The following is a 26,471-nucleotide window of genomic DNA, read 5'->3' on the forward strand; positions in this document are numbered from 1 at the left end:
GCAATCCAACAGGGGTGTCTCCAGGACTCCTTAAATAACACATACACAACCACACCAGCAGCTGTTGTGAAAAAAAAAAAGGCTTTTTTTTTGGGGGGGGGGGAGCAATTTTCCTTTTTTAAAACTTAAATAAATTGTTACAAAATAGATTTTAGAAAATAAGTTACAAACTATAGTAAAAGGCTCCCCTTCCACAGGCAACTTTCCCACCTGTGTACGCTCTGAATGTGCCTCTCCTGGGTTAGAATCTGGCTAGCACAGCATTCTGGCAGAGCCTGGCCGTGGAAGAACATGGTGACAAAGGCTTGGGAAGGAGGTCCTTCATGGACACAGACATGAAGACCACCTTATCCCCTTCTTGAGAGAGAAACCAGATCAGGCTCCTCTTCAGGGAAGAGGAGATGAGGAGACCCAAGCAATCCTGAGCGAATGTGGAGATGAAGCCTCTCTGTGCCTGCATCCCCAGCTTCAGTGAACTCTTCTTTGGAGACTTGAAGTTCAGAGGGAGAAGTTGAGGTCTGCAGGCCACGGAGGTGAGGGGTTCAAGAGTGAGGCTGTAGATGAGTCCCCGTCCCCTCTGCTTGATGCTGGTACCATGGAAGCTCCTAGGAAGAGAAGAAGTCACTGAGGGAGGCCTAAGCCACCTCTCAGACCTACGGGTCAGTTCCTGACATGGCCCTGAGAGACAGACAAGTGCAAGAGGCCAGGATAAATAGCTCAGGGTCAAAGAGTTCGTCTATCGTGTATAAGGCTTTTTAGGTCCCATGCCTAGCATCTCCCCCTCACCCAGCAACTTATAACTTATAAAAATAATTGTAATTATTTTTACAGCCTTGGTTACTAGGCTCCTCGCTCATTTGAGAAACCTTTGGTCCTGAGAGCCATTTCTTCAGTTCTCAGGACCCATCACTATTTTGTCCTTCTCAGCCAAGCTCTGGTCAAGGGCATACATTTCAGGGACACCCACCCTTGGCGGCTATAGATGGAATGGATTTTCCTCTGCAGAGGGGAATATGAGCATAAGGATTGCTGAGTACAAAGACTGCCCCGGCCTCCACAGCTTTGCCCTTCAGTGGGCTGGGTGGAGGCCAGTTCCCCCACCCCCGAGAGATTCACTGTGATAGAGGGAAGAGCTAGACTAATGACTGCCACTGCTTAGATGGGCCTGTCTTCAAAGAAACAATTATCCATGAGTCAGCCCTTCAGTTAAAGGGCTGTGTTGGGGAAGGTGCCGGTGGAGAGGGCGGTCTGGTTGGTTCTTACAAGATCTGTATCAGAAGGAGAGGGAAAAGTTAACTAGAAGGAAGATCAAAAGGGCTCAGTACACCACTCACAGAGGCCACAATTCCAAGGGGGCTGGAAGGCAGAGACAAGCCATAGGGAAAGAGGGACGGAGAGTGAGTAGTGACCAGTAAGTCAGCAAACTGGCCCAGTCAGCAGGAAAGCAGCCAGTTAGCATTACCAACTGAACAGGCCGACCCACCTTGACTTTAATCCCGCAGGCTATTCCCTACCTACCTGCAAGACAACCCAGGAATCTGCAACCCCAACCCCCTTTCTCATTCTCTGGCTTCTTGCCCATTCTTGGAAAGACCAGAACCTAAACACAGCCCATTTCACCCTTCCCTCTGGGAATCATTGCTGGCTAAATCAGGGTTCCCAGATGTGGCAGTTCCCAGACACCCTGGCCTACTGAAAGAAAACAGTCATTCTTTGGCTATACAACACTCCACGCTCCTGCCCCACCCACCCACCCCAGTGTCCATCTTTCTGACCCACAATTCACACTTCAGTTTGTCAGTTCATGTCCAGGCTTCTGCCCTTCTCACAATCCACTCGATTCTGCTCTCCTTACTTCCCTTACCTACTCAGGGCCATGGTTTCTCTCCACCGTGTGCCCACCTCTTTCTGGGTCCCCTCAACCCTCTATCCAACCCATTCACCCCACATACCTGAGCTAGACATTGTCCACTCCTCCTGGTGCTGCTGCTGGTGCTGTAGGAAGCTATTTCGGTGGCGAAAATGGCGGGGACAGTGAGAACAGGTGAATGGTCCCTCCTGAGGGGCATGGACCCGCCCGTGGCCCCGCAGCCGGGCGGCTGTTCGAAAAGCCTTGCCACAGATGTTGCAGCTGTAGCGCTTGGGGTCTGTGTGGGTCCTGCTGTGGTTCTTGAGAGACAGCAGGTTGGGCAGGAGTTTGGGACACAGGGAGCAGGGGTAGAGTCCAGTGGTATGGGCCTTCTGGTGGTTCAGCAGGCTACCAGCATGGCGGTAGGAGCGCCCACACTGGGCACAGCAAAAAGGACGCTCCTTGTCTTCAGCTGCTATGAGGTTTGTTCCTTGTCCTCCATTGGCTGGCTCCCCATTCTCTTCTGGGTTTCTACAAGGTTCGAATGGGGCCTCCTGAGCGTTCCCTGGACCAGGGGGATCCACTGCTGCCACCCAAGCTTGTGGCTCTCTGGTCTCCTCTGTCTGACCTGGCACCTGGCTATCATCAACAGCATGAGTCTGCATGTGTGTGGCCAGCTCACTGTGGGACGCAAACACTTTGCTGCAGTTATGACAAGCAAAGGTCTGGGCGGCAATGTGGTTGTGGATCTTAGTGGTCACAGGACTCAGTATCTCTGGGGAACAGAGCAAACAACTGTGACAGACTTTCTTGTCAATGTTGGGGTTCAAGAGGCCATCAGATTGATAGGTCTTTCCACACTGTCTGCAAGAGGGGCGGCTCTCTAATTGGAGCTGAAAGCTGCTGTCTCCACCATCCTGGCTACCCATATAACTTACGGTAGAATCATTGGACTGGCTCTCAGAGAGGTGACAAGAATCCTTGGAGCCAGTATCTTCCAACTTGCCTTCTGGCTTGGCTAACTGATCCTGAGGAACCCAGGCACCATTGTGAGTCATTTGTTCCCTTTCTCCTCGATACCCATCTACCTTCCCCACTTCCCAAGATAAAGATTCTGTGACTTCTGAATGTGATGGCCTGCTGGGACTCTGACTATGCTCCCCAGGCCTCTTGGTTCCAAGCTCCAGCTGTGGTACTGACTGAGTACCTTCTGGTCTGCCCTCCACTCCCCAGTCAACAGCAAGGTTCTCCTTACTGCCTTCAGCATCATGTGGGTCTCCCTGGCCACTGCTCAGCTCTAGTTTGGTCTCCTTGTGCTCCTGCAGATGCCGCTCCAGAGATCGCTGGCCAGGAAAGCCACAGCCACAAAGGGTACAACATACAGTTGCTCCCCTCCGGGGTGTCCGCCGCCTCCGGCTATCAGAATGCAGCCTCTGATGGTCTTTCAGGGCTGTGCGGTTGGAAAACGTCTTAAAGCAGAAGGAGCAGCTGTACTGGCCTGTCTCCTGGGTGCACTGATGGTTCAGGAGGCTGCCAGCATGGCGGTAGTTCCGGCCACACTGCCCACACCTGAAAGACCGATCCTCACGAGTCAGCTTCTGGGTGCCCCTTCCCCTCCGTCGCTCAGTATGAACCCGCTGGTGGTTGGCCAGCTGCTTCCGCAGACGAAAGGCTTTTCCACAGTCACTGCAGCGGAAACGCCGAGGGTCTGCATGGATGCGCCGGTGGTTCTTAAGGGACATGAGGTTTGAAAAGCCCTTGGAGCAGGCCTGACAGCCAAAGTGGCCAGTCTGATGGCTCTGCCGGTGATTGATGAGGCTGCCAGCATGCTTGTAGGTTCGGCCACACACTTCACAGCTAAAGGGCCGCTCAGAGCTAACTTCAGTCTGGCAGCCTTTCTCTGCCGTCTCCAGCCTCTGCTCCAGCTCCTCCTCCTTTACCGTGGTCTCCTCCCACACTTCTTCTTTCACTCCCGCCAGCTCCTCCAAGGGCTCCACTTTAAGTTCTTCCTGGACTGCCTGCTCCTGCCCTGCCTCTGCCACATTCTGGGGTTCGTTGCTGCCTCCTGCCTCTGCAATAGGCCCCACTTGGGGCTCTGAACCTTTGCAGCGAGGATGGTTGCGCAGATGATTCCGGTAGGCAGCCAGGTTGGGGTAGCAGCGGGAACAGACAGGGCAGATGAAGTTGCCTGTCTGGTGGATCTTACGGTGGTTCACCAGGCTGCCTCCATGACGATAGGTCTTGCCACACTGGTTACATTGGAAAGGGCGAGGATGGGACTTGGGGAAGCTTTCACCAGCCTGCATGCAAAGGCTGTCTGCAACTGTGCCTCCTGCTCCCTCCTCAGACTGTGTGTCCCCACCCTCTTCTGAAACAGAGGTCACTGTGCCCTCAAAGACATCATCTGTAGCCATTTCACCCGATCCTTCCAAGTGGCTAGGAATGTTCTTGGTCATATTGCTGGAACTCTGACTTTGATGGTGACGCTCCAGGCTCCCCAGGTCATCATAGGTCTGACCACAGCAGCCACAAATGTGCCCATAACCTGCTCCATCTAGAGCCTCCACTTCCCGCTGAAGCTGATTCAGCAGCTCTGCTTCTGAGAGCTGCAGAGGAGGACTGTGGGTAGAAGCTGCTTCCGCTGTGCCTTCCTCCTCCTCTTCTGAGCCCTCAGGTATGCCAGAAGCGCCATGAACCTGGCGCAGGTGGCGCCTGTAGCCAGTTCTCCCAGGAAAGATCATTCCGCACAGACAGCAGAGGAAGGGCTGTGCTGAGGCGACCTCCCCTGGTCTGTGGTTCTGGAAGTGACTACGCAGGGCAGGCAGAGAATCAAACTCCTTTGGACAGAGAGAGCATTGGTAGATGCCTGGAGGGTGGCAGGACTTATGGCTCAGCAGGTCGGCAGCTTGGGGGAAAGAATCCCCACAATCAGAACATGTGTGAGTGACTTCTGCCTTCCAGACAGTGTCGCTGTCAGCAGGGGGAGAGGAGTCGGACTGGCAAATGCCCGGTTTCTGGTCACTATCCACCCCAGGGAGGCCGTCACAAAAGCCAACTTCACTGCTTTCCTCATCACCTGGGATGTCCATGTGGCCAAAGAAACAGGCTTCTTTCTTTTCTAGTCCTTCCTCGGTGCCAGTGTCCTCTTTACCACCCGGGAAACGGGATTCATCCCTTCCAAGCCCATATTCACTGTCTTGGGATCCTGCCTGCAAGCAGTCCCCACCCCTCTCCAGGTGGCCCTCAGTCCCACAAGGACTTTCTCCCAGAGGGTCTTGGGAAGACTCCAGGCCCTCATCATTTTCCAACTTCTGGGTCCAGGTGCCCGCAGGTGGGCGTTTGGACTCCTCCTCACCAGTATTATCCTGTTTCTGCCGCCTGCTATGACGTCGTAAATGGCTCTTCATGGCAGCCATAGTATGGAAATGCTTGGCGCAGGTGCCACAGCTGAAGTCTCCTGTCTGATGGGTCTGCCTGTGGTTGATAAGGCTCCCCGAGTGGCGATAGCTCTTTCCACAGTCTCGACAAGCAAATGTTCTAGGTGGTGACCTGGTGTTGTCTGTCCTGCTCTTTTCTCCTTCCCCTGCCCTGTGTGTCCTTCCATGACGCTCCAGACTCTTGAGATCTTCAAAGAACATCCCACAAATGTTACATATCTGTGGCGTTGTCTTATCTGCCGTTGGGGGAATACTGGTGGCTTCTTGTCTGTATACCCGCCCCTGATCTGTGGGGAATGCTGCCTCTGTTCCCATTGGGTCAGGTTGTTCCCTCTTGACAGGGCTAGGGGAACCCTCAGTCCCTGGGTCTGTACTTCGGCGCGTGGCCTTGCAATGGACGCGCACGTGGTTGCGCAGAGCCATAAGGTTGGGATACTTCCGAGGACAGAGTGAGCACTGGTATTCTCCTGTCCGATGGCTGTGGCGGTGGTTCACCAGGCTCCCCCTGTGGCGATAAGCCCGACCACACTCATTGCACTTATAGGGACGATGGTCCAGGTTGGTTGTGAGGACCTCTTCCTCTTTTTGGGTAGTCTCAGCCGACATAAGGGCAGTTGAGGACACTGATGACTGGCCATCTTCTCCAGCTCCTTGCCGGGGTCTATGATGAGCACGAACATGGTTTTTCAGAGCAGCTGCATTGAATAGCTGCTTGGAACAAACTGAGCAGGGGTAGATACCTGTTTGGTGACTCTTTCGATGGTTGATGAGACTACCTGCATGGCGGTAAGTCCGGCCACAGTCCCTACAACAGAAAGGTCGATACTCCTCTTGGCTACCATCCTCTAGCTCCCCAGAACCGTTCAGCATCTGTGTTTTAGGTAGCTGATTCCAGCTCCTCTCATCTGCGTGTCCATTCGTAGTAGGCGTCTCTCCCTCTTCCCACGGTTGTTCCGGCTTCTCCCCCTCATGGGACTGCTGATGTTCCAGCAGATCCCGAGGGAGCCGGAAGGCACGGGGGCAGTGGGGACAGTGGTACGGCCGATACTGAGCGTGGAGTCGTGAGTGGTTCTTCAGAGCCATAAGGTTAGAAAACTCCTTAAAACAGATGGCACAAGGGTAGACGCCCAGAGTGTGGCTCTGGCGGTGATTGGTGAGGCTCCCAGCATGCTTGTAGGTCTTTCCACACTGATTGCACTTGTATCTTCGCTCCTCCTCAGCAGGAAGAGGCTCAGTGGACTCCTGGCTCCCTGTGAAGTCCACTACCGATTCAGCCAAATATTGTTCCAGATTGCTGAGGAGGCTGCTGGCTGGAGTGGGGAGCGGTGGCGCTCCATCAGAATTGGTGGTGGGTACCCAGTCCTCTGCACTTCCTTTAGGATCTGGTTGCATTTCTAAGCCTTCTCTTTGTCTGGTGGGTGGATCTTCCCAGGTCCCCGGAGCTGTCCTGGGATCCACTCCAGCGTCACATTCATGTGCCTCTTGTACATGCTTCGTCTGATTTCCCCAGGCTTCCCTAGAACCCAGCCTCTGACCCCAGGCTTCAGCAGCCATTGTCTCACTCTGACGGTGTGAAGTCGATTCCTTGGCGTGTAGGGGCCTGTGCCTTTGGAGGCCCTCGGGAGCATGAGTCCTCATGTGGCTCTGGAGGCTCAAGGGGTTAGTAAAGTCCTTGCCACAGGTGGTACAGGGGAAAAACCCAGACTCGTGGTTCCGCTGGGAGAGGACACTGTCAGCTTCCTCACTGTGCTGGTTGGTGGATGGATGGAGCAGTTCTCGATGCCGTGAGAGTTCCGGGAGGCTGGGAAAGTGGCGCTGACAGTCAGAGCAACTGATTGAGAGGGGCATGTCCTCCATGGGGCAACGTGGTAGAAAACCTGGAGGCTCAGGAGGAACAGACAGGTGGCAGCCGCATCTTTCCCTGCAGAAGGGGTCAAGGCCTAGAAGGGGGGGAGGGGCAGGCAGAATGAAGGACTGAGTTAGTATTGCTTCTTGGCTATATGAGCACTACATTCACTAGAAGCCACAGAGAGGCTTCCCAACCAACCATGCCACGGCCCTGCTTTCTATGGGTCTAGGGGGACCACTGTTTACAGCTTTACCATGTACAAATGTCTAGGAAAGTTCCCCGAGGCGTAAGGCATCTCTAGAACCAGAGATAAGGAAACGAGAGTCTCGAGACCTAACTGATTTTGTATTTTAGACAGTATATAATATACATATGTATTTCTTCCTACTCCTAAGGCTCTGCTCTCTATAATTCTGGAAAAACTAATAACTATCTATAAATTTAACAGCAAAACAGAACTGTTTCTGGCTTTGATGCTGGTGTTTTATTTTGAGATAAGGTCCTAGCTCATTCTGTAGCTTAAGTTCCTTGGGAGCTCCCTATGAAGCCCAAGATAGCTTCACACTCATGGATTTTCCTATGAGTCCCGAGAGCTCAATTATAGGTGAGAACCACAGCTGGCCAGACCTTGTAACAAGAGGAGTACAACCCTTTCTTTTCACCCTTCAGCAAACTGGATGGTCTCAAAGCGCTGAGGAAGCAGCTGCTTTCTTCAGTGGCCACCTAGAGCTTCACAGAAGTTAGAGGCCCTTGCCTGTTTCTTCAACATCACACTGTTAGGCGTTTGTTTTACTTGCTTCCTTTAAACATATGTAATCCTGTCCTGTCTCAGGTTGGAATTGCATTTTATCCTCTGCTTTTTTTGCTATCCCCTGCCTGTCTTACCTTGCTGGCATCATCATTTTTCATTTTCTCTTCTACTTCCTCTCTACATTCATAAGATGACAGCAACTCAGGCTGCGCGTTACCACGTGCCAGACGTTGCTGTTAAGTGTATTTTTTTTTCTTGTTTTGGTTTTTCAACACAGGGTTTCTCTGTAGCTTTGGGGCCTATCCTGGAACTAGCTCTTGTAGACCAGGCTGGCCTCGAACTCACAGATATCCCCCTGCCTCTGCCTCCCGAGTGCTGGGATTAAAGGTGTGCGCCACCACCACCCAGCTTAAGTGTACTCTTATTTGGGGAGAGAGGTATGAGACATGGTCTCACTATAAATATTTATAGTCCTAACTTCCCAAGTACTGGGGGATTCAAGTCGTGGGCTACCACGCCCGCCTCGTAAGTGTATTTATGCCACTAAATCCAATGCCTGTGTTTCCCCAGTTCTCACATAAACTCACTGCAAGAGGCAATCTTCATTCCAAAGCCCTCGCTTTCCCAGTAGCTGTCACTCATTTCCGCCACATCATCTTCTCTTTCTCCGAGGCGGACTCCAGTCTCCTGGGACCCTAACACAACTATTTCTAATCTCACCAGCTGAGTCTGTTCCTGGAATTCTCTTTTCTCAAAACTTCTTCATATAAGAGTCCCTTTCCCTAACCAACCACCATTACGACTCTCTAGAGTCACTCGTCTCTTCTGCCAATTTCCTCTCTATATCCCTACCTCGCACCGGGAGTGCCTTCTGGTTCCCGCCGCCGGCGCGTCCGTTGGAGGTCGTGAACGGGAGCGCGCCTGCGCACTGGGACCCTTACCCTAACTGCAGCCGCGAGCCCTAAGTGGTGGCTGGTGCGAGGGTTCTCGAGCTCACACACACGCACTCTCAGCCAGGGTTCCCGGGGGTGGAGGACGAGGGAAAGAAGCGGGGAAAAGAAGGAGCTAGGGGTAACAGAGCACGGCTGGTACGAGTAAAGAGTCTACCCCAGTTCCGCGGACACTTCCTATTGTTACTAGGAATCAGGAAGTGTCCCAGGTGCTAAAGCTTCCCCCGAAACTTCCGCCTAGGAACACTTCCTGTCTCGCCTCCGAGCCGTATTCCTACACGGACAAGCTTCCGGCGCTAGGTTCCGGGTGGGCCCAACTCTATGTTTGGTTTTTGTTGGTTTTGAGACTGGGTCTAACTATGCAGCCCAGGCTGGCCTCGAACTCGCCGCAATCCTCCTGTCTCAACTCCGGGAACGCTGGAATTACAGGCGGCGGGAGCTAGCACGCTCGACTGTGGGCGAACTCTGGCTCCGCCCACGCAGCTCAGCGCGGCGTTCTGATGGAGTTAAGCCACTCTTCCGTCCAAAGCTGCTAAAATCGTTCCAGCGCTTACTCAGTAAGCACAGCAGTAAAAAATATCCTGCAGCCCTGGCTACGGTACTTTGGTGACACTTTTCACGAGGTTCCATAAAAGACTCTTCCCAAGACAGGCGTGGGGGGATCCTAAGTTCATTACTCGCTGTTAGAGAAAATGTGGAATCTAAACGCACTCAGGCACTACGAAACCTCAGTGCCTGCTATCTCTCCCCACCTCCTAGCTCTTGGAGACACTTCCGGCGACCTGGCGGGTGTAGACCGTCAATCGGTCTGGCGTCCCATCCCCTTAGCACCCAGAGACCCTTCGCGAGATACTTCTCTGCTACTGGAGGCTCGGGGTGGCTCCCGTAAGTTTTTCCTTCCTCCTGAGCAAGGAAGGCGCCTTTCCACTTCCGCTGTCTGGCCGCCGGCCCCGCCCCTAGTCTCCCTCCCGCTGGGTCCTAGCGCCGGCCCCTCCTCGAGTGTCCCGGGCTCTGCCGGTGCTGGGCACCGCCGCCGATGCTGCTGAGCCTGTGGAAGTCGCACCAGGTAGGACGCGTCTGCGGGAAGTCGCAAGGGCCTCAGGCAGCGGCCACCAGCACGGTTTGAGCTGCCTTCAGTCTCCCCGCCGATGCCGAGCGGACGGAGTTGACCAGGCGCGAGCATCGCGGGCGGGGCGAGCGGTGAGCGGTCTCGGGCGGGCTGCGGGCCCAGCAGGTCCTAGAACCCGCCCGGTGCCCGCCGGTCAGCGTTGGGGATGCCTAGGCTCGGCGGACGCGACTGCCAGGCTTGCACCGCGCGGGCCCGGGGGTCCTAGAGTCCGCCATGTTACGGGCTTTTGTCTGTGTGGCGAGGGCCTCCTAGCCAAGTCCTCCGCGTCTGCGCGCCCCCCTCCCAGTCCGAGGTCTCGTCCGCCCCTCCCGCGGTCCTAAAGAACGCCATTTTGCAGGCCTTTGTCCTGCTCTCGCTCCTCTGTCCATTCATTTGTTCATTCCTTCCTTCTTCATTCATTCTGTCTTGCTACGCTCGCCGAGGCCACGTTATCCTAGGGGTTTAGTCCCAAATGAGTCAGCATCCAGCCCCGCTCCGCGGGGGCTGCCTGTCTGGCGTGGACACCCGCACAAACACGGTTGCAGAGAGCGAGGAGCGCTGGGTTTCTGCAGCTCTTGTCCCTCCTCAGAGAGTCTGGTAGGCCCTACCTCCCTGCAAACTCCCGTTTGCTTCAGGGGCCCCATTCGATTGAAAAAATTGAGGTCCAGAAAGCTATGCATCCCTCATCTTTACTGCTCGTTAAATGTTCTTGAGGGCACGGAGTACTGGGGAATGGAGCATTGGAAGCATGCAAGAATCTTCCCGTGGGAAAAAAGAAAGAGGGCTCCAGGGCAAAGGGAATTGCTTATGGAGGTGGTAAAGTTTGTGAATTGTGGATGGAACGTAGGTTGCTGACCAGAGGGAACACTGCCCTAGAAACTGGCTGGGAAAATGGGATCATTTTTGAGCTAACTCAAAAGGCCTAGGATACAATTAAACATTCAATTCACCAGCACAGTTCCTTCAACTCATCAAAAGGCCCAAGGTCTGGTAGCCTGTTTGCTGTCTTGGGAAGATGGGGGAATGGGCTGCACTCCGCATTGGGGAAACTGAGTCTTCATTAGCTTGAGAGACAGCAAATGCCATTCCCCTCACAGGCGATTAGTGACACTGTGTTCCATCACAACAGCGAACAAATTGGGGTACTGGGGTGATCCTGGGACTGGATGACCTTGTAAAGATGGGGAATTTCGGTTAATGAAGAGTTGGTGGCTGAATCTCACAAATTCCTACGATGGAAGAGACGGAGCCTGTAGACCTGGCTTTGAATTCCTCCTGCAGTTTGCTCTCAGTCACCAAACAGCTTTGGACATAAAGAGTGCATAGAACAACGTTCCCTGGAGCCTAGTGCACAACCGAATAATAAAATGTGTTAGTGCTAATAAAGCAATAGCTAAGGGAACAGATGGCAGAAATTTGTGTATATGATTGCCTGGTTTCCAGTACTAGCTCAATCTATGACCAGTTACTGGCATTTCTGTGTTGTCTCTTAAGAACTTGTTTAATTAAATCTTTATTTATCTTGTGTGTGCTTATGTGTGCTGGCAGCACATGTGGAGGTCAGAGGACAACTTACTGGAGTCTGTTCTCTCTTCCCATCTTGTAGGTCCTGAGGATCCAACTCAGGGTGCCAGGCTTGGTGAAAACGCCTTTTTACCTACTGGGCCATCTTGCTAGCTCTGCCCTTATGACCTTATTTAACTTTAATGACTTCTGAAAAGAACTTGTTTCCAAACACAGAATTTAAGAAGAACACAAATGTTCAGCCCATAACAGACTTGTAGGAATTATGAGATGAGCTTTAGTAGTTGGATCGGTGTGTATAAAATGTTGATGACACCCAGTCCATAGCAGTAAGCCTGCGAGAAGTAGTTGATCCAGATGGCATCATAGAGAAAATTTTTCTTTGAAAGGAGAAGTTAAATGATAACGATAGCCAAGATAAAGATATCGTTTTGTAAAAGAGTACGAGGTGTGGTGGCACACACCTTTAAATCCCAGCACTCGGGAGACGGGCAGACATATCTCTGTGAGTTCCAGGCCAGCCGAGGCTGTCATGAAACCTTGTCTCAGTGGCACAGTGGAAGAGTGCTTGCTTATCAAGCATGCATGCGACCCTAAATTCAATTCCAAGCACTGCCAAAAACAAAGGAAGGTAGGTGATCAAAGTACATGATCTACACCTGTAATCCCAACCCTGAGGAGGCTGAGGCAGGAAGAATCAAGGCCAGCCTGGGCTGCATAGTAAGACCCTGAAACACACACACACAAAGGTAGTCAAGAAAACCTTTATTTTTTATGTATGTGAGTGTTAGCTTACATGTACGTATGCGCACCAAGTATATGTCTGGTGCCTATAACTGGAGTTATAGGTGATTGTGAGCTACCACGTGGGTGATGGGAATCAAACCTGGGTCCTCTGGAAGAAGAGTAATTCCTTATAATGCTTTCTCCATTGTCTGGGAAAGCCTTGGGGGGGGGGGGTGGCTGAAGACCTGAGTTCAGCCTCCTAGACCCATATTGTAAAAGGAGAGGCTTGACTCCTGCAAGATGTCTTCTGACCACCGCACATACACCCTTGAGTGTACATACACAGAGAGAGTAAATAAAATTTAAAAAAAGAAGAAAGAAAGTCTTAATAAAGGAAGTGTCTGGGAGCTAAGACATACAGAGAGACGATGAGGATTCGTGGCTCTGACCAGGAGAACTGCTCGTGTAAGCAGCCTGGGGTGGGAAGAAATTGAAGCTGAAAATGAAGCAGGAAGTGTGGGTGACGCCTGGTGAGGGAAGCAGGGAACTGAACAGAGTCAAGCAGGAGTGAGGTGGATTGGGGATTTGCTGATCATAGAAAGATACTGGTCTTTGTCCTGGGAAGCGTCAGGATTTTGTTAAAGGATTGCAGGCGAATAAAGAGTGATCACAAGAGGCTAGCTTGGGGGCAGGAAGGGTTCAGCTTTGACTCTGGACATCTTAGCTATGAGCACTTTTTGCATTGTGAGGATTTAAAACAGCTGTAGTAAAAATGTTTCCCTCCTGGAAGCACTTGGAGACCTAGGAGGTATGTGTGTGTGTCTCTGTCTATCTGTTTTTCTTTCTTTTCTTTCTTTCTTTCCTTTCTTTCTTTCTTTCTTTCTTTCTTTCTTTCTTTCTTTCTTTCTTTCTTTCTTTCTTTCTTTCTTTCTTTCTTTTGTGGTACTGAGGATAGAACCCAGTGCCTCACATGTGTCAGGCAAGTATCCTGGCTTACATGTCTGGTTCTTAATGGTCCAGAGAGTTGGTTTAAAATATAGATTGCAGGGCTCCAGAGATGGTTTGGTGGGTTATTAAAATATTAGCCATACAAGCCTGACAATCTGAGTTCAAGCCCCCCACACCCATGCAAAAAGCTGGACTTGGTGGCACGACTGTGGGGAGATGGAATGTGGACAGAATGGTCTGGTCTGGAGGACAGTGGAGCAACAGAAACAGTTCACGGGACCACAGTCAACAAAGGGAAAGACAGGAACCGACTCCCAGCTGTCCTCTGCACACGCACACACACGCACACATACACACAGCTGAGGTGGTGGTGCGCACCTTTACTCCCAGCACTCAGGAGGCTAGGGCAGGTGGATCTCTGAGTTCAAGGACAGCCAGGAATATAAAGAAACCCTGTCTTGAAGAATTAAAAAAAAAAAAAAAAGACTCTAACTCTGTGTGTATTTGTATGTACAGACAGAGGACAGGAGAATGTCAGGCCCACTGGAGCTGTCTAACATTGGTGTTGGCAACCGAATTCATAGCCTCTATAGCAGTGACTCTCAGCCTTCCTAATGCTCTGACCTTTAATACAGTTCCTCATGCTGTGGTGACTCCAGCCATAGAATTAATTTCATTGCTACCTCATAACTATAATTGTTATGAATTGTAATGTGAATATCTGTGTTTTCCAATGGTCTTAGGCGACCCCTATAAAGGGGTTGTTCTGCCCCTAAAGAGGCGAGGCCCATGGGTTGAGAACCGCTGCTCTAGAAGATCAGGGAGTGTCCTTAACTGTTTAGCGATCTCTCCTGCCTGTGATTTTTTTTTTTTTAATTTCAGAGAATAAAAATACAGATTGTAGGGGCTAGAGAGATGGCTCAGAGATTAAGAGCACAGGGTGTTCTTCCAGAGGTCCTAAATTCAATTCCCAGCAACCACATGGTGGCTCTCAACCATCTGTATTGAGATCTGGTGCCCTCTTCTGTCCTGCAGGCAGAAGACTGTATACACAGTAAACAAACAACTGAAAATACAGATTGTAGCACTCTATGTCACCTTCCTTAGTTGATGATTCTTTTTGTTTACATTTTTTTGCGACGGTATCTCTGTAGTTCTGGCTGCCCTAGAACTCACTAGACTAGACTCTCAAACTCAGATCTACCTGCCCTTTTCAACTGAGTGCTGGGATTAAAGGCATGCACCACCACCATCTGGCTTTTGTTTGATATTTTTAAAAGGATTTTGTGTGTGTGCGTGCCCATGCACATACCTATGTGTGCCTTCGGACATGGCTGCAGGTACCTAAGGAGGCCAAAAGAGAGTATCAGATTCCTTGGAGCTGGTGGTTGTGAGCCTCTCAATGCAAAACTAGGAACTGGACTCAGGTCAGGTAAGAACAACAAGATCCCCAACAACAGGGCCATCTTTCCAGCCCCTTGTTTTTGTTATTTAAGTCAGGATCTTGCTACATAGCTCAGGCTGGCCTTGAACTAACAGTCCTCCTGCACCGGCCTCACAAGTATTGGAATTGTAGGTATGCTTCCTAGATGACGATTTTGCTGCAGGGCTTTGTCAGACCTCACTTGGGAAAGCTACTCTTGGAAGTAATGGGTGAGATAAGGCATGATCTGCTCTCCATTCTTCACGGAGCTAGGTGCCTGCTGGGGCCCATTAGACGCTTCCCTACCATTTCTCCTAAGTGCCTTGGGAGGGATCCTCCACTCCCTGTAAGTGCCTTGGGACGGATCTACCCCTCCCGCAGAAAGACTGAAGCACAGAGCTGGCAGGGCCAGGATAGGAGCTCGTGAGTCTGAGTGTTGGCTCCGCGCCCTAGTCTTAGGGAAGTGTTAGCAAGATGAAAGGAGGGATGGGTGCCACACAAGCCCAGGCTCCTGGACCCTGGGGCAGGCCCAGACTTTTGAGCTAGGGCTCAGGCACTCTAAATGCCCAGAGCCAGGTCTCAGCTGTGTTAAGTTTCTAACCATATGACTCAACAGGGTTCTCTACTCTTAGAACTCAACTCATCCTCATCTGTAAAATGGGGTCCGTGGTTCCTGTTTCAGGCAGTGAGAATCATGGAAGGAGCCACACCCAGCTGGCTGGCTCTGAGACGACTCGGACTTGGGGAGACTGATCAGATCAGGTCGGATCAGTCCTCACGGACCCCATGAGCTAGTCCTATTTTTACCTCCATTTTTCAGGTGAGAAAACTGAGGTTCTGAGGTCAGTTGTACAAAGGTCACGTCAGCCGGGAAGTGGTAGCAGCTACAGTTGAAGCTGGGCCTTCAGAGTCTACTTAGTTCCACTGAAGTGTGGTTACTATGGACCTGCTTTCTTGTGGTATTGATGTAACAATGAGCTGCTGTATAAAAAAAGGTTAGGATGCTGTGATTTTGGCAGGTACTTAATAGATGTGAGCTGTTTTTTTTTTTTTTTTTAAGCAGTTCTTGGGATCAAGACTAGCAAAGTCTCCTGCATCCTCAGCCTGGTTTGTTTTGTTTTTCCTTTTAGGAGAAATTTAGAAGGCCAAGATATGACTCAATAGTGGTGCACTTGTCTTGCCTGCACCAGGCTCTGGGTTCGAGTCTCAAAACTCCCCCCCCCAAAAAAATGCTTCCTGGTATAGGGCTGGCTGACCCTAAGGAGCATCTCACTCAGGGCTCCCTCAGCCAACCAGATAAACTGCTTCTGTAGGCCTTTTCTGGAATAGGCCCTGAACCCATCCATCTCCCCCACCACAGACTTAATTCAGCTCCATCCTCCTTCTCCACCCCAGCTCCTGCGATGTATGGATGAGGACGTGGGTCTATACACAAGGCTGGACATAGAGGCCTGGCCTGCCACCCTCTGGGCACACCTGGTTCTCCTTGCCCACTCTGCCCTACCCAGCACCACATCTAAGCCCCCTTAAGAGGATCTGCCCAAATCCTCTTCCATTCATCCCTCTGGGAGGATGAGTGGGTGTTAAGACCAGTGCAGCTGTTAATCCTATTTTTTCCCAACTATGATCCTGGGAGCAGCTGTGTGGATGTTGTCTGGGCTCTTGGCCAGAAAGTAGGGACTCAGCAAGAGCTAGTATCCCAGGAGGCCTCGCTAGCTCAGACACATCAGCTGTGACTGCCAACAGTAGGTCAGGCTGCCTTGAGAGTGAGCTCCCATTTCTAGAGTTTTGGAGCAGGGACTAAAAGGGATTCCAGATCAGAGGATGGACCAAAATTCCTGACTGGGGTGGAGTCCCTGAAAGCCTTGCATGGTCAAAATTCTTTGAATGCTTGCTTCTCCCTGAGCTGACCAACCAGGGGGAGGGTAACGCATATATCCGAGACCCATTACCTCCAAACATCGACTCCTCTCTCTGGACCCAACTCCGTCTTCCTGAGCGCTTGGAGACCTTAAAGTCTTGGTTGGAACTGAGAAAGGACGATTGTGAGAGTAATGGGACCTAGGCATTGTGGGAATACCAGGGGGTTAGACAAGGGAGAGGGCAAGGAGTAGAATATAGCTGGTTCTTTGTGGTTCTGGCCTCTTATTTACTGGGGATCACCAGGGAGGCTTGAACACAGTATCAAACCTGGGGACCATTAGCATAAAGGATGGAGGAGTCCTGTGGTTTTGGCTGCGGAGCCCCACGTTTGGAAGTCCTGGTATGATCCAGTGACCTGTGAGACTGGAGAGACGACTCAGTGGTTAAGAGCACTTGCTGTTCTTGCATGCCTTCCAGGTTTGATTCCCAGCACCCACAAGGTAGCTTGCAAACAAATGTAACTCCAGTTCCAGGGGATGGAACAGCCTTCCTGAGCACCAGGTCCTCAGGACATGATGTCAGTAAACCTTCATACATGTAAAATGTAAAATAAAAATAATTTTTTTCCGGCTGGGCGGTGGTGGCGCACGCCTTTAATCCCAGCACTTGGGAGGCAGAGGCAGGCGGATCTCTGAGTTCGAGACCAGCCTGGTCTACAGAGCTAGTTCCAGGACAGGCTCCAAAACCACAGAGAAACCCTGTCTCGAAAAACTTAAAAAAAAAAAAAAAAATTTCCTTAAAGATATGTTTACCTTAGATATTTTTTTAAATGACTTTTTTTTTAAAGATTTATTTATTATGTATACAACATTCCTTCCATGTATGCTTGCATGCCAGAAGAGGGCACCAGATCTCATTATAGATGGCTGCAAGCCACCATGTGGTTGCTGGGAATTGAACTCAGGACCGCTGGAAGATCAGTCAGTGCTCTTAACCTCTGAGCCATCTCTTCAACCCCTTACCTTGGATATTGAGAGAACTTTAGTAAAGTGGGAAGCCTTAAAGAATACAGCAGGGTGGCTTTGGTCTAATTTTGCTTCTCTTGCAGAGAAGGCCCACTCACCAAGGTCATGGAAGAGGAGGCTACAGAGGCCAAGTCCCCAGGCCCCTGCTACAAGCGCTCTGGACGCCGTTTTAAGTGCCTGTTCTGTACAAAGACATTTCCGAATGCTCCCAGGGCAGCGCGCCATGCTGCCACACATACACCCGCAGACTGCACAGAGGAGGTGAATGAGGTCCAGCCAAAGGTGGATGCAGAGCCCAAGGCTGAGGAAGCCAGTGGAGACAAGGTGTCTGGTTCAGTAGCCAAGCCCCGGCCCTATGCCTGTCCACTGTGCCCCAAGGCCTACAAGACAGCTCCTGAGCTACGAAGCCATGGGCGCAGCCACACTGGTGAGAAGCCCTTCCCGTGCCCAGAGTGTGGCCGCCGCTTCATGCAGCCCGTGTGCCTGCGTGTGCACCTGGCCTCACATGCGGGTGAGCTGCCCTTCCGATGTACGCACTGCCCCAAGGCTTATGGTACACTCTCTAAACTCAAGATCCACCAGCGTGGGCACACAGGTGAGCGGCCCTATGCCTGTACCGACTGCGGCAAGAGCTTCGCTGACCCTTCAGTGTTCCGCAAGCATCGGCGCACCCATGCAGGCCTGCGACCCTACAGCTGCGAGCGCTGCGGCAAGGCCTACGCTGAGCTCAAGGACTTACGTAACCATGAACGGTGAGACCCCTGGGTACGGCTGGGAAGCTTAAGTGGGAACTAGCATCTTAATAGATTATGCCAATGGGAAAGGGGGCAGGTGGACACTCAACCTGAAAATGGGAGACCTGGTTGGACAGGTCAGGCTGGGTGGCAGAGCAAAGTTCCTGGAGATGGAACCCTGAGAGCGGGTGGGGTCTTATTGGCCTGGGTTCCAGTACAGCTGAAAAGGGGTATCTGTCACTCACAGGGGAGGAGGGACATATGTGGGTATGTCCTAGGAAAAATGGCTCTTTAGATGTTTTGTTTGGTTTTGGTTTTGAAAACAGAGTTCTTTAGTTGCCTGGGCTGGCCTAGAACTAACTTTGTTTGGTGGGGGGGTGTTTTGTTTTGTTGTTTTTTTGTATTTTGAGACAGTTTCTCTGTAGCTTTGGAGCCTGTCTAGCTTTTGTAGCCCAGGCTGGCCTCGAACTCACAGAGAGTGCTGGGATTAAAGGCATGCACCACCACCACCCGGCTCTGGAACCAGCTTTTTATAGACCAGGCTGGTCAAGAATTCACAGAGATTAAAGGCGTGTGCCACCAGCGCCCTGCTAAATGTCTTACTCTAGGGTGCAGCCCTGCGGCTCTTAGGGAATTGCAGCCCAAACAGGCTATGGCTGTCCCACGTGAGTCTGTTGCCATCTAACCAGGGTCTCCGTTGCTCCACAGGTCCCACACGGGTGAGCGCCCCTTCCTCTGCTCTGAGTGTGGGAAAAGTTTCTCCCGATCCTCTTCCCTCACATGCCACCAGCGTATCCACGCGGCCCAGAAACCCTATCGCTGTCCGGCTTGTGGTAAAGGCTTCACGCAGCTCAGCTCCTACCAAAGCCATGAGCGTACGCATTCGGGCGAGAAGCCCTTCCTATGCCCTCGCTGTGGCCGCATGTTCTCTGATCCCTCGAGCTTCCGCCGCCACCAGCGGGCGCATGAGGGCGTGAAGCCTTACCGCTGCGAGAAGTGTGGCAAGGACTTCCGGCAGCCAGCCGACCTGGCCATGCATCGGCGAGTGCACACCGGCGACCGCCCCTTCAAGTGCCTGCAGTGCGACAAGACTTTTGTGGCTTCCTGGGACCTCAAGCGGCATGCATTGGTGCACTCAGGACAGCGGCCATTCCGCTGTGAGGAGTGTGGGCGAGCCTTTGCTGAGCGAGCTAGCCTTACCAAGCACAGCCGCATGCACTCAGGCGAGCGTCCTTTCCACTGCAATGCCTGCGGGAAATCCTTTGTGGTATTATCCAGCCTCAGGAAGCATGAGCGTACCCATAGAAGCAATGAGGCTACAGGAGCTGCCCCCCAGCAGGAGCTGGTACTGGGACTGGCGCTGCCTGTAGGTGTCGTGGGTGAGGGCTCAGCCGCCCCCGTGGCAGGTGCAGGGCTAGGGGACCCTCCAGCCGGGCTGCTAGGGCTACCTGCGGAGTCTGGGGGTGTAGTAGCCACACAGTGGCAAGTGGTGGGCATGACCGTGGAGCACGTGGAATGCCAGGATGCTGGTGTCGGGGAAACTCCTGGTACCCTAGATGCAGGGGAGGTGGGGGGTGAGGAGCCTGATGAGAAGCCTCCACAGTTTGTGTGTCGCGAGTGTAAGGAAACTTTCTCCACACTGACGTTGCTACGCAGACACGAGCGCACACACCCAGAGCTCCGGCCCTTTCCCTGCACCCAGTGTGGTAAAAGCTTCTCAGACAGGGCTGGGCTTCGCAAACATAGCCGCACCCACAGTTCTGTACGCCCCTACTCTTGTCCCCAGTGTCCTAAAGCTTTCTTGAGTGCCAGTGACCTGCGCAAACATGAACGCACTCACCCTGCACCCATTGGAACCCCCATACCCCTGGAGCCTCTTGTGGCTTTGCTAGGAATGCCAGAAGAAGGGTCAGCTTGAAGCTGGTAGCTCTCTCTGCCACACTCCCAGATGCCCGTTCCCAGTTTCCACATCCCTGCCACTGAGCAACTGGCTCAGTTCTCAGTCCACTAAGAGCAGGGGACAGTGGAGGCCGGCAGCGCTTGTGAGAGACACTCATTAAAACACTGGCTTTGACACCAAGCCGTCTTCTGTATTCTGGTTGAGTTAAACTTCAGTGGAGGTTCCAGATTCATATAAATCATAAGGGTTCTTGGTGGTGGTTTCTTTTGTGACAGGCTCTCACGACTTAGCCTGATCCAGAACTCACTGTATAGCCCAGGCTCCCCTTGAACTCAACCAATCCCCCTGCATCAGCCTCCCAAGTACGAGGAGTCCAGGTGTTTACCACCACAAGTGGTTCCTAGAAGGGTCTTACAATTCATTGTTTGCCAAAGTATATTTTGGGTTTCTTGTGAAAGAGCTTTCAGTGGTCAAGTCAGGACAGGAGTTTGTCTGTGCCTCTTGAGAATTCTTGCTGATGAAAAGGTGTATTGAAGCATTAGTCCTGCGATGAAAAACCCGTAGCTTTGCCTGCACTCAGGATAATGAAACCTTTCCTGAGCACTTCTGTCTGCTTAAGATAGTAGGCTGGGCTTAAGCGATTGGCCGGAGAAATGGTTCCACCGCTAAAGGCTGCGGCTCACAGTAAAAAGCACCCAGCTTGTCTCTCCAGCTACCTCTAAAAACATTTCCCTGGGTGTGAGACAGCTAAAAAAAGATGATCTTTCCTGTTTATCACAGTAACACATTAGGAGACATGCTTGGAGGAAAAAAAGATCCCTCTTCACACACATCAAAACCCATGAACTACAAAGGAATAAGCCTCATTTAAAAAGTGTTGGCCGGGCATGGTGGTGCGCATCTTTAATCCCAGCACTCAGGAGACGGAGTCAGGCGGGTCTCTGAGACCAGCCTGGTCTGCATAGTGTGTTTCAGGATAGCCAGGACTACATATTAAAAAATGCTGATAGGTAAGGGGATCGCTGTGAGTTCAAGACAATCTTGGTCTCCGTCAGGAGTTCTAGGCCGCGTGGTAACACACACAAAGTTGACAGCAGGGTTTTATCTTGGTGGAGGAGCACTTACCTTCTATGTGTGAGGTCCTGGGTTCTAGCCACAGCATTAGGAGGAAGAAATTGACTTTCCCAGTTTAATCTTTAAATTCACTGCCTATGCAGCTATGGCTAGCATTAAATTCACAGTGCAGCCCAAGCTGACCTGAAACTGGTACTCCCGCCTTAGCTCCCCAAGCGTGTGCCATCACACCTGACTGTCTTTTGTTTGTAGGGGAAACAAAACCTAAGGGTTTCCCTAACCTGTGTGATGCTAGCTGGTTGTCAGCGCAGTGAAACCAAACTTGGGAGCAGATTAGTTTGCCATTTCCCCAGATTAGTGAGATTTGTATCAAACCTGGGGCTCTTCACTGTCCAGACTCTGATCAGCCTGTGAAGTTCACAGCAATCTTCCCAGGGCTGTGACCATCAGTGTTTTCAATATGGTCATATGTCACAACCACAGCTAGAAAATGAAGGTGACTTGGCACGTGACTTGCTACCAGCCTGATGTTTGCCTGTTTGGCATTATTGATGGTTTTGAAAGCATCCAGCAGCACATTAGTTGTGCCATTATGGTGTACAGAAAGAGCCCAAAGGACTTTTCAGTCCCCAGTCTGAAAATCCAAAGCTCCTGTGGAACATGATTAGCACTCACTCTACCACTCTATCATCCAGCCCATGATAACTTAAAAAAAAAAGAAAAAGAAAAAAGAAAGTGGTGATTGTTTGATGCTAAAAACCAAAGCATTAGAATAAAAAATATGTGATTGGTACAAAAATAAAAGTCAACCAGTAGAGTGAGAAGATCCGGAAGCAGCCTGAGTGTGTCTGTGAACTCACTGCAGTGCTGATGTCCAGCCCTCTGTCGTCTTTATTTTGAGACAAAGTTGACTAGACTTCCGCCTGCTGAGCAGCTGGGACAGACTTGTACCACCAAGCCCAACACATTCATCATTCATTCCTTTGTTCTTTGAGATAGTCTTACTGTATAGCCCAGGGTGGCCCTCGAGTGTTTTCACTCAGCATCTAAAGTGCTGGGATTACTGACAGTTTCTGTGAATGTTTACAATGTTCTGTCTACACGTATGCCTGCAGGCCAGAAGAGAGCACCAGATTTCATTACAGATAGTTGTGCACCACCACGTGGTTGCTGGGAATTGAACTCAAGACCTCCGGAAGAGCAATCGGTGCTCTTAACCTCTGAGCCATCTCTCCAGCCCCTCTGTGAATTTTTTTTAATGACAAATGTGATTGTTCATATCACTGGGGAAAAGATAGAGTAGTCCATAGCTTCCCTTGAAAAATGTATAGATGAGGCCACGAATTTTATCTCCATCATCACATGAGCATACATACATGCATGAACACACACACAGGGAAGATACCCAGGACATGGGTTATTCAGGTGTAGCCCATATGCCTGTAATCCCAGCACAGGGAAGGTGGAAGCAGGAGATCAGGATTTGAAGGGCAGCCGTGGCTACATGGCAGATTTGGAGGAGTCTCAAGTGAAATGAGACTGTGTTTCAAATCAAAACAATAATAATTTAAAACAACCTGTTACACAGAGAAACCCTGTCTCAAAAAACAAAACCCCAAAAAAGGAAAAAAACAGGGTGAGGCTAAAATTTACAGATCGAATTTTGGAGCATGGAGGGACAGAAGCCATTAGCATGTTCTCCTTAGGGTCAGGTTACATATATCCTCAAATTCTCATGGAATGCATCTTTTTAAAAAACTTTATATTTGTACAGGCAGTGGTGGCATACACCTTTAATCCCAGCACTTGGGAAACAAGCTGGCAAGATCTTTGAGTTTGAGGCCAGCCTGATCTACAGAGTGAGTTCCAGGACAACCAGGGCTACACAGAGGAACCCTGTCTCTAACCCCCCCCCAAAAAAAAAAATTACATTTATACTTATCTTGTGTGTGTACACATGTGTGTGTGGGCACGTGTACCATGGTGCACACATGGAGTCAGAGGACAGCTTGGGAGTCAGTTTTCCACCATTTGGGACCTAGGGATGGAACTCACGTTGTCAGGCTTGGCAGCAAGTAACTTTACCTGCTGAGCCACCTTGCCTGCCTAGCAGGCTGCTGAAGAAGATTCTAGGTCATACATTATAGCCGCCCCCTTTCCACTGTGGCTGTAGCCCTAAGTGAGCCAAAACTCCCTTCCTACGTCCTTTATTTTCTTTTCCTCCTCTTTGAGACAGAATCTTGCTATACAGCTCCCTCCTCTCTCATCTCCCTGTGTTAGCCCAGACTAGCCTTGAACTTGAGGTAATTCTCTTGCCTCAGCCTCCTAAGGGCTGAGACTACAGCCCTGTCCCATCAGACTGGGATTCTGTGCCCTTGTAAGAGCTGAGAATCACCACGTTGGTAGTGTTGGGAAGTTCACCTGCATGCTCACATGCTACTCATGGGGGACATTGCAGCGAGCAGCCATAGTTCAGGAATGGTAAACCAGGTAGTGAGCCTCAGGAAACAGAGTCTCAATGGCAGGGAGAGCAGTCCTGCCCAGGTTCTCAGAAAATAGTATTTAGAGGGAAATCTTTTGGGTTCATGAGATGGCTCAACCAGTAAAACGTATTTGCCACCAAGTTTGACAACCCAAGTTCTATAGCCAAGAACCGCATGTGGAAGAAGAGAACTGGTTCTTAGATGTCCTCTGACTTCCCACAAGCAACGTGGTACATGCACACACACACACACACACCCCTAAATGTCTAAAGTGGGGGGGGGTCTTTAGAGTTGAGAGTGTATGTAGTTCTGTGGTAGAGCATTTACTTAGCTTTTAATGAGGACTTTGGTATAATAAAAATAAGTTCGGGGGGGGGCATGGGTCTTTAACAGTAGTACTCAGGAGACAGAAGGAGGTGGACGCTGAGATGGCTCATCTAGTAAAGCCATCAAGGCTGCTGACCTGAGTTTGATCACTGAAACCTACATTGTCGAGGCAGAGAATTCACTACAGAAAGTCCCCCCTTGACCTTCCGTGCACTCTGACACAAATGCACACAAACACACACAGAGACACACAATTAAAACAGTCATAAAGTTCATAATTTACTTACAAACTTTCTGTTTTTAATTTTTAATTATATGTTTATATGTGGGTTATATGCATGTCAGTGCAGGTGTTCATAGAGGGCGTTGGGTCCCCTGGAGCTGGAATTACAAGCAATTGTGAGCCCCCTGATGTGGCAGCAAGTCCTTAACAGCAGAGCCGTTCCTCCAGCTGCCGTAAATGTATTTTTACAAGCTATGTATGTTTCTATAGCTGGAAACCCTTAGACTTAAGATACTTGGCTTGTTTTGAGTTAATTTCTTTTTTTCTTTTCTTTTTTTTTTTTTTTTGGTTTTTCGAGACAGGGTTTCTCTGTGGCTTTGGAGCCTGTCCTGGAACTAGCTCTGTAGACCAGGCTGGTCTTGAACTCACAGAGATCCGCCTGCCTCTGCCTCCCGAGTGCTGGGATTAAAGGCGTGCGCCACCATCGCCCGGCTGAGTTAATTTCTGTAAATGGTTTGAAGCAGGTGGTTCAACTTCATTTTTTGCCTATGGATTTTCAGCTTCAGAAGCATCTGTTAAAAAGACCGTTCTTTGTCTATTGAATTGTCTTGGCTTTCTTAAAAAATAAATAAATAAACTACCTGTAAATATGAGGGGTTTCGTTTGGTTTGTAGCTGGGGATCAAGCCCAAGACCTGGCTCATGCCAGGCAAATGCTCCATCTAGGCCACACCTTCATGTCTGCCATTATGCCAAACCACACTATTTTAATTATTGTAGGATTTTAAAAAGATTTATTTATTTCTAAGTATTTTGACTGCGTGTATGTCTGTGAACTCAGAAGGTGTTGGGTCCCCCAGAACTGTTGCTACGGATGGTTGCAAATGACCATGTGGATGCTGGAAACTGAACCCTAGATCTCTGCAATAAGTGCTCCTAGCCACTGAGTCATTCTCTAGCCCCCTGACTAGTACAATTTTATAGGAACTTCAAATCAGGGCCTAGGAGACTTCCAACTTGGTTACTTTTTTTTTCTCCCAACTTATTTTACTTCAGAGTTTTTTTTTTTTTTCTGGTCTTACAGTTCCATTTTTTATTTTACTGTGTAGTTTTTTTTTTTTTAAAGATTTATTTATTTATTATGCATACAACATTCTGCCTCGATGTATGCCCGCACACCAGAGGAGGGCGCCAGATCTCAGTACAGATGGTTATAAGCAACCATGTGGTTGCTGGGAATTGAACTCAGGACCTCTGGAAGAGCAGCCAGTGCTCTTAACCTCTGAGCCATCTCTCCAGCCCCCTACTGTGTAGTTTTTTGAGGACTGTGTTTGAGAGCTGCATGGTGGTTCCCAAATTCACTATGTAGCCCTTGCTGGCTTCGAACCCTCCGTTCCCCTTCTACCTCAGCCTCCTGAGTGCTGGAAATTATAGACGTATGTTATCACACTTACGTCCATTTGGACTTTTGGATCAGATTGTCAGATTTTGTTGTCAAGAAATTCAAAAAGCTAGTTTAGGCTTTGGTAGTTGTAGTGAATCAGTTGATCATTTGTGGCATATTACCATCTTTTTTTTTTAATATTTATTTATTAAGTATACAATATTCTGTCTGCATATATGCCTGCAGGCCAGAAGAGGGCACCAGATCTCACTACAGATGGTTGTGAGCCACCATGTGGTTGCTGGGAATTGAACTCAGGACCTTTGGAAGAGCAGGCAATGCTCTTAACCGCTGAGCCATCTCGCCAGCCCTTACCATCTTAACAATATTATGTTTTCTGATCTCACAGTGTGGGAAGTTTTAAATTTAATTAGATATTTATTTTAATTTTTAAAGGTTTTTTTTTTTTTCTTTTTTTGGGGGGGATGTTTTTCAAGACAGGTTTCTCTGTGTAGCCCTGGCTGTCCTGGAACTAACTCTGCAGAACAGGCTGGCTTTGAACTCAGAGGTCCACCTGCCTCTGCCTCCCAAGTGGAGGGATTAAAGGCGTGCACCACTGCCACCTGACCTCAAAGATTTATTTTTATTGTATGCATGGGTGTTTTGCTGGGGTGTGTTTTGTTTGTGCACATTGTGCATGCAATGCCCGAGGAGGTGTTGGATTCCCTGGAACTGGAGTTACAGACAGGTGTGAGTTGTTACGTTACCTGGGAATCTCGTCCAGGACCTCTGGAGGAGCAGCCGGTGCTCTTAATCTCCAGGCCTCCTCTCTAGTCCCACCCTAGATCTTTCTTTCAACAGTATTTTTCATTTTATCTATAAATCTTACACTTC

At 50.2% G+C, this 26,471-nt stretch overlaps 2 protein-coding genes across 6 annotated transcripts; one reads left to right on the forward strand and one right to left on the reverse strand.

The window, feature by feature from the left end:
* Positions 1-78: 78 nt before the first annotated feature.
* Positions 79-10,185, reverse strand: Znf646 (zinc finger protein 646). Of its 3 annotated transcripts, none has more exons than XM_057777247.1 (3): positions 9,589-10,185; positions 1,953-7,226; positions 79-605 (listed from the first exon to the last, which is right to left on the reverse strand). In XM_057777247.1, the coding sequence occupies exons 2-3, from the start codon at positions 7,141-7,143 to the stop codon at positions 499-501; spliced, it is 5,298 nt and encodes a 1,765-aa protein (XP_057633230.1). In that variant the 5' UTR covers positions 7,144-7,226; positions 9,589-10,185; the 3' UTR covers positions 79-498. The 3 variants fall into 3 exon arrangements, with proteins under 3 accessions (XP_057633230.1, XP_057633231.1, XP_057633229.1); XM_057777248.1 differs by having other exon boundaries at positions 8,739-10,185; XM_057777246.1 differs by having other exon boundaries at positions 8,474-10,185.
* Znf668 (zinc finger protein 668) lies at positions 9,821-24,771 on the forward strand. Of its 3 annotated transcripts, none has more exons than XM_057777249.1 (3): positions 9,821-9,902; positions 17,537-18,205; positions 18,896-24,771. In XM_057777249.1, exons 2-3 carry the CDS (start codon positions 17,559-17,561, stop codon positions 20,103-20,105), a joined length of 1,857 nt encoding a protein of 618 aa, XP_057633232.1. In that variant the 5' UTR covers positions 9,821-9,902; positions 17,537-17,558; the 3' UTR covers positions 20,106-24,771. The 3 variants fall into 3 exon arrangements, with proteins under 3 accessions (XP_057633232.1, XP_057633233.1, XP_057633234.1); XM_057777250.1 differs by lacking the exon at positions 9,821-9,902 and adding an exon at positions 10,311-10,541; XM_057777251.1 differs by lacking the exon at positions 9,821-9,902 and adding an exon at positions 15,245-15,385.
* Positions 24,772-26,471: the final 1,700 nt, after the last annotated feature.

The sequence above is a fragment of the Chionomys nivalis genome, chromosome 8 (genome assembly GCF_950005125.1).
Source record: "Chionomys nivalis chromosome 8, mChiNiv1.1, whole genome shotgun sequence".
Classification (NCBI taxonomy): domain Eukaryota; kingdom Metazoa; phylum Chordata; class Mammalia; order Rodentia; family Cricetidae; genus Chionomys; species Chionomys nivalis.

What these genes read in the sequence shown, in the direction of transcription:
- Znf646 (XM_057777246.1), bottom strand. Translation starts at nt 8,528, where the DNA reads ATGAGTGACAGCTACTGGGAAAGCGAGGGCTTTGGAATGAAGATTGCC. An exon ending in AATGAAGATTGCCTCTTGCA is followed by an intron (nt 7,227 to 8,473) that starts GTGAGTTTATGT and finishes CCCCCCTTCTAG; the next exon opens with GCCTTGACCCCTTCTGCAGG. An exon ending in GTGGACAATGTCTAGCTCAG is followed by an intron (nt 606 to 1,952) that starts GTATGTGGGGTG and finishes TTCTCTTCCTAG; the next exon opens with GAGCTTCCATGGTACCAGCA.
- Znf668 (XM_057777249.1), top strand. Translation starts at nt 17,559, where the DNA reads ATGGAAGAGGAGGCTACAGAGGCCAAGTCCCCAGGCCCCTGCTACAAG. An exon ending in GACTTACGTAACCATGAACG is followed by an intron (nt 18,206 to 18,895) that starts GTGAGACCCCTG and finishes GTTGCTCCACAG; the next exon opens with GTCCCACACGGGTGAGCGCC.